General features: G+C 36.6%; 2 protein-coding genes across 3 annotated transcripts; one reads left to right on the top strand and one right to left on the bottom strand.

The window, feature by feature from the left end:
• The first annotated feature begins 853 nt into the window (after window positions 1-853).
• Window positions 854-5,834, top strand: LOC130802416 (uncharacterized). Its single transcript, XM_057666427.1, has 2 exons — window positions 854-1,183; window positions 3,325-5,834. The coding sequence occupies exons 1-2, from the start codon at window positions 1,121-1,123 to the stop codon at window positions 5,623-5,625; spliced, it is 2,364 nt and encodes a 787-aa protein (XP_057522410.1). The 5' UTR covers window positions 854-1,120; the 3' UTR covers window positions 5,626-5,834.
• A 513-nt stretch (window positions 5,835-6,347) lies between these two features.
• Window positions 6,348-11,795, bottom strand: LOC130802417 (E3 ubiquitin-protein ligase KEG). 2 transcript variants are annotated; one of them, XM_057666429.1, is made up of 5 exons: window positions 11,571-11,795; window positions 9,618-9,985; window positions 9,432-9,523; window positions 8,317-8,790; window positions 6,348-7,481 (listed from the first exon to the last, which is right to left on the bottom strand). In XM_057666429.1, the coding sequence occupies exons 2-5, from the start codon at window positions 9,978-9,980 to the stop codon at window positions 6,572-6,574; spliced, it is 1,839 nt and encodes a 612-aa protein (XP_057522412.1). In that variant the 5' UTR covers window positions 9,981-9,985; window positions 11,571-11,795; the 3' UTR covers window positions 6,348-6,571. The 2 variants fall into 2 exon arrangements, with proteins under 2 accessions (XP_057522412.1, XP_057522411.1); XM_057666428.1 differs by having other exon boundaries at window positions 9,618-9,982.
• Window positions 11,796-13,610: the final 1,815 nt, after the last annotated feature.

The raw sequence follows: 13,610 nt of genomic DNA, 5'->3' as shown, positions 1-13,610 counted from the left end.
CAAGTGTTTAGCGTGGTGGTGGTGACACAGGTGGGACAAGGCACTGCGGTGGGCCTTGGTGGTGGTGCAGGCAGCCGCTAGCTGCTGATGGGAGGTGCAAAATGCGGCTGCTACTGCTGTTTGGGGGCGTCTGTAACCGGCTGCTGCTGTGGAGGGTGGAGGGTGGAGGGTGGAGGGTGGAGTTCAAGGCTGCCGCGGCTGGTGTACTGGTGGTGGGTGTCACGCGTGGAGGGGGAGAAACCCTGCTGGCGGCGGTTTGGAGTCACAAAGCGGTGAGGGAGATGGGTTGAGAGGGAACACGTGGGTTTCTTTATTTATGAGGAAAATGAGAGCTCTCACTTAAACCCTAACTCATCTTATATTAGGGTGAATCTTCTAGCAAAATCCAATTAAGAAGCCTACCTTTATGCTCACAAATTTTTAATAAAAAAATAATTTTAATTCGAACCTTTATAGTTTAGTGATCGCAAATCTATTTTTAATAAAAATATATTAATATTTAAATTGTATATGAAAGAAATTTGTTAAAACTAACTCAAAAATAATTTAATATAATTATAAAATCTCCAAAAGTTATTATAATAATAATTAATGACGTCATAAAAATGATGGGGTGTTATAATGTTACTCGGAACATTTGCTTTTTAACGCAGTTAAATGTACTAATTCAATCCTAAATATGTCAAATTATATATAATAAAAAATTATAAAAATTAAATGTTATTAATCTTTATATTGAGACGAATCAAACAAAATTTCATTCGACTATATTTTAACTAAAAAGTATATATATTAAAAATTAATTACAAATTAAGATTAATAATCTAAACGTGTAAATAATTTGGAACGGAACAAATACCATTCATTAGACTCGGCGTTAACTTTAATGCAAATGCAGAAGTGCGCCTTTCTTTGTTTTCTTTTTTTGCATCTGATTTTCTACTTGGCTTCAACAGAAAGATTCTGTCCAATTTTTTTGTTTTCTTCGATTCTATATTTCTATCCCAGTTTCTGAAAAATTGCCACCTTTTCTGTATAAAGGCGGTGATTAGCTTTTACGAGATGAATAAAGTCGCCTTTTTTCATTGAAATTCGCACTTATGTGCTCAGGAACTCACTTATGGGGTTTTCTGCTACATTTCAACCTCATATCACACCTGCTTGTCGTCACCATTATCTTAAGGTATACTATATTCTTTCTGTTTGTTACTATATTGTTTTTTTTTTTTTTATTGTAATTTGTTGATGATTTAATAAGGTTTTTATTCTTCATTGGACTCTAGATTCTGGATTAATTGCCGTTTTTAATGGATTATGGGGAATTTCATTTTTTACTACTGTACTTTGTTGATGATTTTATTAGGGTTTTGCGCTTCATTGGACTTGAGATTTAATGGATTATGGGGATTCTATTTTTCATTATTGTACTTTGATATTGTTTTGGTATTGTAAGTAATGGTTAATTTGCTAATTTTGGTATAAGTGTTGTGAGATAGTTTATTCATTGATGGGAGGTGAAATTGAGGTATTGAATGATCTGGGTTTAGTAGAAATTGGTGGCTGTTGCATTGAACTATGGTAATTGATGTGACCTTGCAATATTTTCAAGGGTATTGGCTTTTGGTTGAATGAAGAGTCAAGGTTTGAGGTGAAAAAAGTTGCAAATTAAATGCTTCTGTATCATGAGGCAATATATGCTGGTATAGGCATTTTCTTGTTGTGCTATTAGCCTATTATTGCCTTGAATCTTTGATTAGCGTTGTTTTGTTCCTGTGAACACATATTCCAGATGTTCAATGAAGATTAGTATATTGCAAATCTAATAAAAAACCCAGAAAGGCTCAATGATTCTATTTACGATTCCTTTAAACAATTTGATACTTTTGGGCTGTCTGACTTACACAGTTTTGTTTTGTTTTGAATATATAGAGAACCTTAAGGATAGTAATGTAGACGTGATTAGATCTTAAGTCACTGGTACCTTTGTTAGGGTAGTCGGGAGGGGAAGCAGTGAGCCGAAGGTCCAAGAACGGTTGTATATCGCTCTAAGGTGCACCAATGAACATGACCATTTGCAAGCAATAAAATGAACTTAAACATGAAAATAAATGCAAGACAAAGACACCAAGTTTAAATAGGTTAATCAAATGTTGGCTACATCCTCCATCTTAGGCTAGTATATTGTATTCATGCGTTTAAAGGATAAGATAGTTTGAAACCTCAAAGCGTACATGAAGGAATTTCATCTTGGAGATAAATGTGTCTGAGGAACAAGTAATGGATACATTGGTAAGAAAGGGTATTGACTATGGGGGCTCGAGCTTTATACATAGCTGGCTTACTTTTTACAAAGGGAGGGAATGCAATACTTTAAATCGGCGAAATTTGGGCAAGGAACTCAATACAACAGCCATAAAAAGACTTGAAGAAAACACTGATCTGGTCTGATCGTTCGACCGCTTGCTGCTGCAGCCCCAAACTGTCTTCCTTTGCTTGCTTCCACGTGGCTCCTTTGGTCCTCCTTTTGTTCCAAGGCATCTTCCTAACAGCTGTCCTAAGCAATATTCTTTTCTTGTGCGCCAAAGAGTAACCCAAACAAATCAATCCACCCTTGTTTCTTGTACTATTAAGTCATGAAATGATATTTTTACCAACAAACAAGCCCAAGGTTTGGCTCAACTTTGTTATACCAATCTTTCGGCCAAACTTCTTCCACCAACGTATGTCATGAAAGTAGCCATGACCAAAAAGAGTCTAAAACTCAATTACTCTCCAACCTCGCCTCTCTGCAAAAGAGCTGATTTCACCAACCAAGAAAGTGTGATATCCAATGTATAACACATATTTATTGATGGTTTGTCAAATGGTCAAACATTTTCTAGTTTTCTTATTGGATGTTGCTTTGTAACGCAAAAAAACTGTCCAGTGTTATAACGATGGAACGAACAACGATTAGTTTTCACAAGACAACATATCTTGAACACTATGTTACTTGGACTCGAGTACTGATGTCGGATACTAGTACATGTCCAAGTGTCGGATACGTGTTGATATTCATTTTTACGCCTAAAATAAAGTGTCTAAGTGCCATACCAATGTCCAAGTATCAAGGATCGGAAACGGGTACATAAAGCAAAATGAAGAGTCCGAGTAATATTCTGAACGTTAATAGGATTGCTGTAAAGTCTTCTTAGTGATTACTGTATGATTATTGTATTTTGCTGATATAACATTAAGACATTTGTGTAATTACTCATGTTCATCCAATATTTCAGTGAAGCTCATGCCTGATCCTCACAATTTTACGTTTTTGCATCCTTGCAGTTCTGCTCTACCGGAGTCCATGATAGGCATAAGATATTATCTTTTGTGACACCAGTAAAGTGCTGTGCTTTTCATGAGATCAATTCAGTCGTGGGAGATAGGAAATCCAGCATCAACACTAATGGGGCACCTGAACCTGCACGGGTTCTCCTTGAGCGGCTCTTTTCACAAACCCAAAAACTGGAAGAACACATGAACAGTAGTTCTGATTTTTTTCAAAATGCTAACTCGGGTTTTAACCTTGAAAATTTAGAGTCTGACCTTGAGGCTGTATTAGAAGCCTTGAGGACGAAAGAGGAGGACGTCGAAGAAGCGGAAAGAAGGGTGGCGTTGGAGCATGCTGAACTGAAACGGGCAAGGGAAGAGTTAGAGTGTCGAGAGAAGGAGGTTGCAGTCGCTTGTTCCAAGCAGGAAAAGTTGGAGGAGGAATTAAGGCAAGCTAATTTGAAGTTAGTTTCTCAGGCACGGCACATCAAAGATCTGAAAATGCGACTGAAAGATAGAGATCAGGAGATCGCCACCGCAGAATCGTCGTTGATGTTGAAAGAAGAAGAAATGGAGAGAATGAAGCGCGAATTGATACGGAAGCGCGAAGAAGCTGCCAAGACTGAAGCTCAGTTAATAGCCAAATCTCAGCTCTTAGACGAAGCCAATGACGTCGTGGAAAAGCAAGATATTGAACTTCGAGAACTGCGAACAGCACTACGGGCAAAGCAGCAAGAGATTGAAGAAATGTTATTTACTCAACAGCTTGAATCGGAAAATTTAAAAGCTGCAGAGACGAAGTTGGAGAAGCAGACAACGGAGTGGTTGCTAGCTCAGGAAGAACTCAAAAAACTCGGGGCAGATTTATCGAAACGCATAGGAGAGAGTAAGGAGACTATGCAAGATTTTCGGAGGGTCAAAAGACTTCTTAGTGATGTGAGATCCGAGTTGGTATCATCGCAGAAATCGTTGTTCACGTCAAGAAAGAAAATGGAGGAGCAAGAGATGGTGCTCGAGAAACAAATGCTCGAACTTGAAGAGCAAAAGGAAACTATTGTAACTTACATGAATAGCCTGAAAAATGCCCAAGTAGAAGTGGAAAGTGAAAGAGCAAAGCTTAGAGTTGCGGAGGCTCGGAATAAGGAATTCGAGCTGGACCTGTCGTTGAAGCGGAATCTATTGCAGGATCTACAAGAGGAGTTGAATAACAAAAAACGTTTTTTGCAACAAGCGATTGCCGAACTGTCTTCTCTCCGAGAGGAGCTAAATACGAAGACTAGTGAATTTGAAGAAACGAATAAACTTTTGGAGGTTAAGGAGAAGGATTTGGTGGAAGCAAAACTGGAAATTCAGCACTTAATATCTGAACAAAAGTCCCGCGAGATCATTCTGCAAGAAAGAGATATAGAACTACGCGCTGCTAAAACGAGGTTAAAGGAAGTGAACACGGTGGTAGCAGAATTAAAAATGATCCTAAAGAAGAAAGAAGATCAGCTAACGGTTGCTAATGGCATGCTAAAAGAAAAAGACGATCACGCTGAGGTGATGCAGCACGACCTAGACGATGCAAGACTGATGGCTTATGAAGCTGAATCTGTTGTCGGAAGAATTGTCGATCTCACCAAGGAGTTGGTAATCTCCTCCAAGGAGGACAGTCTCGATGCCTCGAATGAATTGGGTGAGTTCCCATCACCATCGTTTGGGAAATCTGCCGAGGATTTTAAGTGGCAGATGAAACAGCTGGAGGATGAACTTGAGTTAACGAGAGGGAATCTCCGGGGAAAAGAGATGGAGCTTCTGGCGGCACAGCGACAACTCGTAATCAAGCATGAGGAGTTAGAGATGGTTCTTCGGAGATTAGAAGAAAAAGATCTAGAGGTGAAAGAGTTAAAAGAGGAAAGGGTTAGAAATGCTGATGATTTGAAGAAACTCTCCGTTTTGGCGCAAGAAAGTGTTGGACTGAAGAACTTGGACGACTTGGCTATTGAGAAGCTTCAAATTGAAGCTGCTCAGCTTGAGGTCGAAGCTGCGACCAGTGCGTTACATAAACTGGCGGAAATGAGTAGAGAGCTCCTTAATAAGGCTAGCTTGAGTATCGATGCTGATCTTGAAATTGACGTCTTTAAACAAAACGGGTTTAGCCCGAAGCGATGTGCAGATGAAGCAAAGGTCTTCGTCCAAAATGGTTTTGAGTCAGATTCGAATATGGTTGAAAGTAACGATTGCTTAACGGAGATTAAATCTGAAGTTGCTCGTCTTTCAGCTTTAACGGAAAGGTTGGTTCAGGAAGCTGGTGCTACCGGTGCTGCGACTTAGTCGTTATTTAGTTGTTCTGCTTGGTATTTCGTGTTTATATGCATAGCCACTCAGTTATTTGTTAGAAAAGTCGATTAGAAGTTTCGTGGCATTGCATGCTCGAGTTTTTTCGAGTTCAACTTTTCTATTGGAACTTTGGAAGTATTTTATACCCAGTATTAGTACTGGTTTAACTGATCACATGAGCCTTTCTGGGGGCTTAAAGAGAATTATAAGGTTTTACAACAAACTGCAACATGTAACCACTAACAAGTCATGAAAATCTAAGTCGCAACGGATATATTCTAGTGTCTTTGCTAATTTTACTACATTGCGATTTCTAATGAAGTACTAAATGTGGCAAAATGAGTGAAACGGGAGTAAAGAAGAGCGAAATGAGTGCGGAAATCGTTTGCTCATACAGATTGCACTTCCTACTAGTTAGAATCCCGGTGTGTCCAAGTCCAAAGAAAACGACAATTTTCTCGAAAACCCCCTTTTTTTCCTTAACTATTAATCTATCATATGTGATATAGGTAGTTAAATCATGTACATAGAGGTGTTCAAAACAGACCAAACGACTCAATATTTACCCGGCCTTCTAATCGAATTCAACTTAATCCGACTTTGAAATCTAGAAGGTAGAAAACTGGACTTGGTCGATGATTTCAAATTCCCAACTTTCACTACACCGGCTAGTAGAATAATATGCTCAAAATAGATCTAAAGCGGAAAAAGCAGACTACAAAACAATATTTACATGTTACTAGATAAACGGAAGAAATTGTTTAGATTAACGATTTATACACAAGCATATGATTTTAGGGAGCTATACAGTTAGTAGAGTACTTGTAACAAGAACTTTTTAGGTTGGATATGTTCAACTGCTAGAAGATAAAAATGGATATGGACAGAGCTTGCGGCTTGGTAGACGGCCTACGAGAACGAGAAGTACCTTCTCGAGAGGTTACTGAGGCCATAGAACGGGGAATCCGTGTTGTGATTTGCTAGCACCATCAGTAGTCTGATCACTGCCCTGGTGTTTCTCTCTTCTCATTTTTGGTTTGGTAATCTTTTTCCCCACAAAAAGCCCCATTTTCATCGCGGTAAACAGACCTAAAGCCATAAGAAGAGGTCTTACGGCCCAGTGAATATCCTCGAGATGTTGATACTTTTTCAGAATCCCCGGACAGGAATTGAAAGAGACCACTTCTACTTCAGCAGGATCTGCAAAAACCTCTTCTTGTTTCTGACCAAACTGTAATCTTCCCGGGAAGAAAACCGTAAGGCATCCATTAGGATGGATGTGTTTAATCTTTCCGGTAGCCCATAATCCCCTCTTCCGAGGCCAATCGAATCGGGGATTAAAAACATTGGCTTTAAGCTGCACAAATTGGCCCACGTGAAAAGGCTTTGCCATTTGGAGCTCTGAATGGTTGCCTTTCCATAGTGTTTCCAACCCGATGAACCCAACAGCCGTAGATCCATCACGGGTTATTGAATGAAGGATTCCGACAGGTGAATGCTGTTTTTGCTCTTCTCGCAGGCGCACCCAATCTCCAGCGGCAAAGCCATGTGTGACACGCTCAAGGGTTGATGTCCGAACTCTCAATGGATCGTGGATTCCATGGACCTTCACCAAGACCGAGTAATCTTTACCATCGACGCTTTCGAAGCCAACAACTTTCCCTTCTGGGATTAGCATGTTCTCAATTTTAGAGGACTTGGCTGCCTTTCTAGACCGCACTATGTCGCCTTCCTGGAGAGTATCTTTGGAAAGAAACCACTCCGTGTAATGATGCTGGTTCGGCTTGCCAATGTTTGATTTACTCTTTAAAACAAAAGTTGTCTCTTCATTCACGATAGCATCGTGTGAGCTGCACGATCAGAATATATGTGAGATTCCCAAAAGAATACGTTGAAATGGCTTATAAAAGACAGAACAATTACAAACATATTGACATAGGTTGTCTCAGCATTCACAATTTAGTTCTTTTTACAAATGTCGGAGAAACCACTCTTTTCTTTCTCCGTTTTAATTGTTAACATGCCTTTCATTTAATCGGAATGCACCGATTTTGTGCAAGATAGGCATAGAGCAAAAATGCAATAATGACATGATGATGCGGTAATGAGAATGATGGGGTTATCGTAATGCCAAATATCAACCAAAACTAAAAGCATGAGATGTTTCTCGAAACGGCCCAAAACACTTTTTTACAACTTTACAATGCGGCAATATTCGTTCGTTTTTTTAGCAAACCTTTACAACGCGGCTGATGCAATGCAATGCGATGTGAACTTGATTTCATTGTGAAGAAAGGTACAAAGTTCAGGACACATTTGCATTAGTAGCACAAAATATCCAGAAGAAATAATAATGATTATGAATAATATGCGAATTACAACCTCAATATTTATTTTTTGCGAATCACTACCACCAAAGTATCAAAGCTTACAGGTTCAGGCCAAAAACACAGAACTCCGACCACTTAATCTAAACTTCTGACCACCGAAATGGTCGGAATTGTGTGTTTTGGCTTGAACCTGCAAACTTTGACACTTTGGTGGCTGTAAATCGCAAAAAATTAAATATTCAGGTTGTAATTCGCAAAAGTGCTAAACTTTAAGGCTGTGATTTGCAAAATTATTCTTTGATTAATGATCTTGAAAAACATTTAGTTTTCAGATTAAAAGGCTACGAGAATTAACCTCTTGAGTGCCTGTAAGATGTCAGTCATTAGAGGACGGTTTCGGAAGTCAAATTCAAAGCAGCCAGAAAGGACGTTCTCGATCTCATAAGGAAGACCATTCGGTATCTGTGGTTTCTCTCGATTAAGAACTACTGCGCGGTAAATTTGCTGAACTGATCTCCCACACCAAGGTTGATCCCCAGTCAACATTTCCAAAATACTGCAGCCATAACCCCATGAATCACTCTCAAATGATATTGGACCTCTTACCTCTGGCTCCCATTGTTCAGGAGCCATGTAGTTCGGGCTACCTACGGTGATCGACGCATCAGAGTTTGACAACGGCAGTCCCAGAAGAAGATATGAAACTCCGAAATCCCCTAATATTGCTTTATCAGTCTCGTCAAGAAGGAAGTTTGAAGGTTTGAGATTGAGGACCATAATATCAAGGGAGTGCAATTCCAATATTGCTTCAGCCAGATTGATTCCGTACCTAAGTGTATGACATACGACCATGGTTATTAGAATCTCAATCCTAATCTACAATTTTACGATCTTATGATCAAAAAAATAGGCAATCGATCCGGATCGAAGGTAGAATCTTAAAGTTGGTAGGATCCTACGATCCTACATATCTCAAGAATTTAGGAGGTAGGATATAACAAAATTTTATGATCCTACAATTCAACAATCCGATCCTACAAGGGTAGTCTCAATTGTAAACAAAATCTTATAATCAAGATTTCACGTATATATAAATACATGTAAACTTATTATAACAATATGACAATAAAATTCAAGTTTCTTTTGATTTGCAATTTAAATGATTATTAAAAGTATTATATTTATAACTAGGTGAAGTGAAATAAATTTTGATTTATACCTTAAACTTTAAAAATAATAAATATAATTGATAATCAGCTATCCAGAGCATATTAATGCATACTTTTAGAATCATACAATCTTACAATCCGATTCCATCGATTTTGATCCTACCCCCTCATCGAATCTAGGTAGAATCTCGATCCTAACAACCTTGCATACAGCGATAGAAAATATGCCTTAAATGTATGAAACGAATGAAGAAACGTAGAGAAATCGGTATTATTCAATGACCAACTCACAGAATATTACCTCAAGACATCAGGTACTGAGAGTTTCCCGCTTCTAGAACGAGCCATCTTGTCCCCAACTGATCCCTCGTAGAATTTCATGACAATGCTTATCTGTTGAGTACAAGAAGGTTATAAGCGCAACAAGAAATTCCCCGTAAACACAAAGTAACTCTTGCAAACATTAAAATTTGAAATGTTTTGTTACCTTCCCGTCTATAACTGAAATCCCGTGTAGCCAACATACACCTTTCATTGCACGAAACTTTGGAAGCATATCAGCAAACTTGTCCAAAAAGGCCTTCACACTATCTTCCTTCATTAAGTTCAGCATCTTTATGGCCACTTCATGATATTCATCGTAATCTTGAGCAGACCTGTGATGGGTCGCCAACCAAACATCACCAAAGAGACCCCTTCCGATTCGATGCCTCAGTTTCATTGATGTGGGGTCGATCCACGGGCTAGCTTCATTAGGTGTCACCACAACAGTCCTCATATTATCAGCATCTCCTTCGTAGATCACAAACTCAAAAGGAGTTGGTTGTTTAGATTCAATTTGATCGGCCATATCTGCTGGAAAGTGGAAACATCAATAATCGGAAATATTCATTCACTGCCTTGTACTCTGGCCAAGTTTAATCATAAAAAGTAAAACCAAGCTAAGACAAAAACATATTTTACACAATTTTCACATAAACATATGCTCGGAGAACTTTGTTATTCCATTGCTAAAAAAGACTAAAAAATTACACGTGGGATACAGAAATAAAGTTGCAAGGTTATCATGGAATTTGGCATGAATAATAGCATGTTTTAATTCGAGATCATTTACTTTCTATAAGCAAAAAGAGTGGCACAAATTACTGATAGAGACCGTAATGACTTTTCTAGCTCACAACCCTTAAATCCTGACTAGGCCTCATCAAATTCACCTCCAAAATCTACTAAGAACCTCTGTTGTTAGGAATTTGGATGCTTCACTTAACTTTAAATACAATAAGACTCTTACACTATTCAATTCGGTTAAAATCCTCAGGATAATTTGATAAAATAGTCAAGCTGAACACTTGAACCATATTTTGTTGCGGACATGAGTATGTGATTCGATCAAAATAGACTCGAATCAAAGTGAAGCAGTCGTTTAACAGTTTCTAGTTGCTAGCTATGTTAGTCGGGCTCTTCATTTTGCTTCACATACCAGTGTCCGATCCTTGATCCTCAAGCATTGGTATGGCAAACGCTTTATTTTAGGCAAAAAATTGAATATTTAAACATATCCGACACTTGGACACGTACCAACATCCAACATCAGTACCCGAGTCCAAGTAACATATATTGCTAGTATAATTATGTAAACTACCACACTCAATTTATAGATTTCTCCCAAACAAACTTTCATTTTTTATCATAGAGCACCAATCAAATGAAAAACGATATGTTTCCTATCAAGAAATCAACTCAGCCAAAAACTTACATTTATGGTTGTAACCCTAGATTGTGTTACATCTTTATCATGCCCCTCATTAAAGAGCCTGCTAGAAGGATGTAATATACATACATGACACTAAATATTTCACTTAAAATAATGAGAGGTTGATAAAATTCGAAATAATAGCCTCTGATACCATATCAGGACACATTCCCAATTACATCATCACAATCATGATCAAAGAACACAATATAAGATTCGAAAAAGACTCTGATACCATGTAAAGTAATCAACCCAATCAAAGCACTTTTCAACTACAAGATCACAAAAGGATGAAAGAATAACCCAATATACATGCCATAATATCAAATCATAGCACTTAAATGAAAATCTCTACATGAATAAGCTCCTTGCAATCTAATATACTAAAGTTCATGCAGTAAAAACTAAGATTAAGCTTCATAATCACACTCATATAAGACATCACAACCTATCAGATACCAATTACAATCACATTAAGTAAGAATTAAAGATGGGAACAATTTGTAACAAATTCTTTGATCCCATTTTACAAAGATAACAAATTAAGCAAACAAAAACAAGAAATTTACAAAAAATAATCACAACCCATATCAGATAAAAGAAAGAATGACAGACCCAGTAATCATAAAAAGAAATAACATCAAAAAAAGGGGATGCCCAGAAAAGTATAAAAAAGAAAGAACTCACTTGAACTGACAAAACCGGAAATGGCCTAAGGATGAAACAGAAATTGAGTGATTATGGAAGAATTAAAAGGGAAAAGGATGAATTTAAAGGTAGTTCCAATTCCATGGGGTTGAGCAATTTGGAGAAACGTCAGCAACAAGCAAAAACGGTGGAGTGAGAGAGTTTTAGACTCCTTATTTTAAAGGGTTGAAAAAAGAAACAATCCTTAATTTGATGGAACACCCAAGCTAAAGAAGAAGAATTATAGCAAAGACCCTATATAACAAGCTAAAATAATATATATTTAAAAAATATTAATTAATTAATATTATAACAGATAATGTAAGTTATAAAAAAAAATAATATGTTTGGTTTTAGGTTGAGGTGTTTGTTTGGATTATCGGGTCAATTTCGGATGAGGTGTTTCGGATCGATTTAAAATGATTTTAGTATTATTTTAAATTTATTTTGAAATTGGGTTAAGTCGGGTTCGATTCAAAGGTCGGGTGAATATCGGAGCATTAAGTCTATTTTAAACACTTCTAGCTTTAGAGTTATAACCATTATTTATTATTTTTAATTAATGGGTCAACCTATTTATAATAGGTCTCACTATGAGATTTCGTTTCGATTATACGATGGAGTAATGATATAAAAACACTAAATGAAAATTAAATTCAAGCTTTTCAATTGACACAAAATTTGATTTTCATTACGGAATATTAAACTAATTTGTCAATTTAGGAAATAATATTTAGTGGTGTCAGATTTGTAAAGGAGACTTTAAGAGAGAAGTACCTTTGGATTAAGGAAAGTGAGATGATCTGACCCCGTGAGTGGTGTACCTGCAACCACAAAGAAAGACTAAATCGGAGGCTGATGTCCCGAAAAGCCCTCCGATGCTTAAGTCATACCGAGAAAGGTAAAGGTAAGTGATAAGTGTAAGTATGAGTATGAGAGTAGAATTGCGTAATCTGATTTCTGCAGAAGAATGATCTATTTATAAGAGTTTCAATATAAGAATTGTAACTCTTGGATGGTTATCTTTGTAGTGCTGCCTCATAGAGAGTATGATCATGGAAGCGACATAGTGACGACAGTTATCTTGAGATGATGGACGGTTATCTTTGGAAGTGTCTTCAGTTGAAGTAAAAATGGAAAATTGTTGTATAATATCTAATTAGGATGAGCACGTGACTTTGACCATTATTGACATTAGGGTCGATGTTGACTTATATTTTTGATCCTTGACTTAATAACTAAGGGTATTTTAAATATTTTAAATATGTGAGATTTCTAATCCCCAACAGGTGGCTTACTGGCTTGGAAGAAGTGAGTGGCAAAACTAGAAGACGCCACCGCATGACACTAGTCGAATACTCGAATTCGACCCAAACAATTATGATTTGAAATTGATTGGAGACTTCAAAATTTAAAGGTGCACTTTTTTTTTGCGGGGCATATAAGAGAATGCATAAAAGAGAATCACTACAAAATATATATATATATATATATATATATATATATATATATATATATATATATATATATATATATATATATATATATGACAAATAAGAAGGATTTTAAAATGAGAAGGGTAGGAAGGATTTTTGTTTGGTTACACTATATACAAAAAAAATACTATGTTATAAATTAAGAACATTTTAAAAATTATTTTATAGTTACCTTTCTGTGTAACATAGTTACTTTTACAATTATGTATTTTTGGCTCAATCGTGACCATAAATTTTTTTTTTAGTGAAATCAAGGGTTTTATAGTCCTTCTTACCCTTCTCATTTTCAACCATTTGTCAATGGATTCCTCCCATATATATATATATATATATATATATATATATATATATATATATATATATATATATATATATATATATATATATATATAAAATGTTTTTTTATTAGTGGTGCAAATTAAATTAATTAATAGCAAAAAGAAAAGTCTTCAAAACCTAGATTCTCAACCTTCAAATTTTATATTATAATACATATATATACATATTAGTATATCGTTTTCCGTTATTTACTTATTTTAGTTGC

Source organism: Amaranthus tricolor, chromosome 16, assembly GCF_026212465.1.
Source record: "Amaranthus tricolor cultivar Red isolate AtriRed21 chromosome 16, ASM2621246v1, whole genome shotgun sequence".
NCBI classification, from domain to species: Eukaryota; Viridiplantae; Streptophyta; class Magnoliopsida; order Caryophyllales; family Amaranthaceae; genus Amaranthus; species Amaranthus tricolor.
The sequence above is the reverse complement of the archived record's forward strand: the minus strand, read 5'-3'. Positions and strand labels throughout refer to the sequence as shown.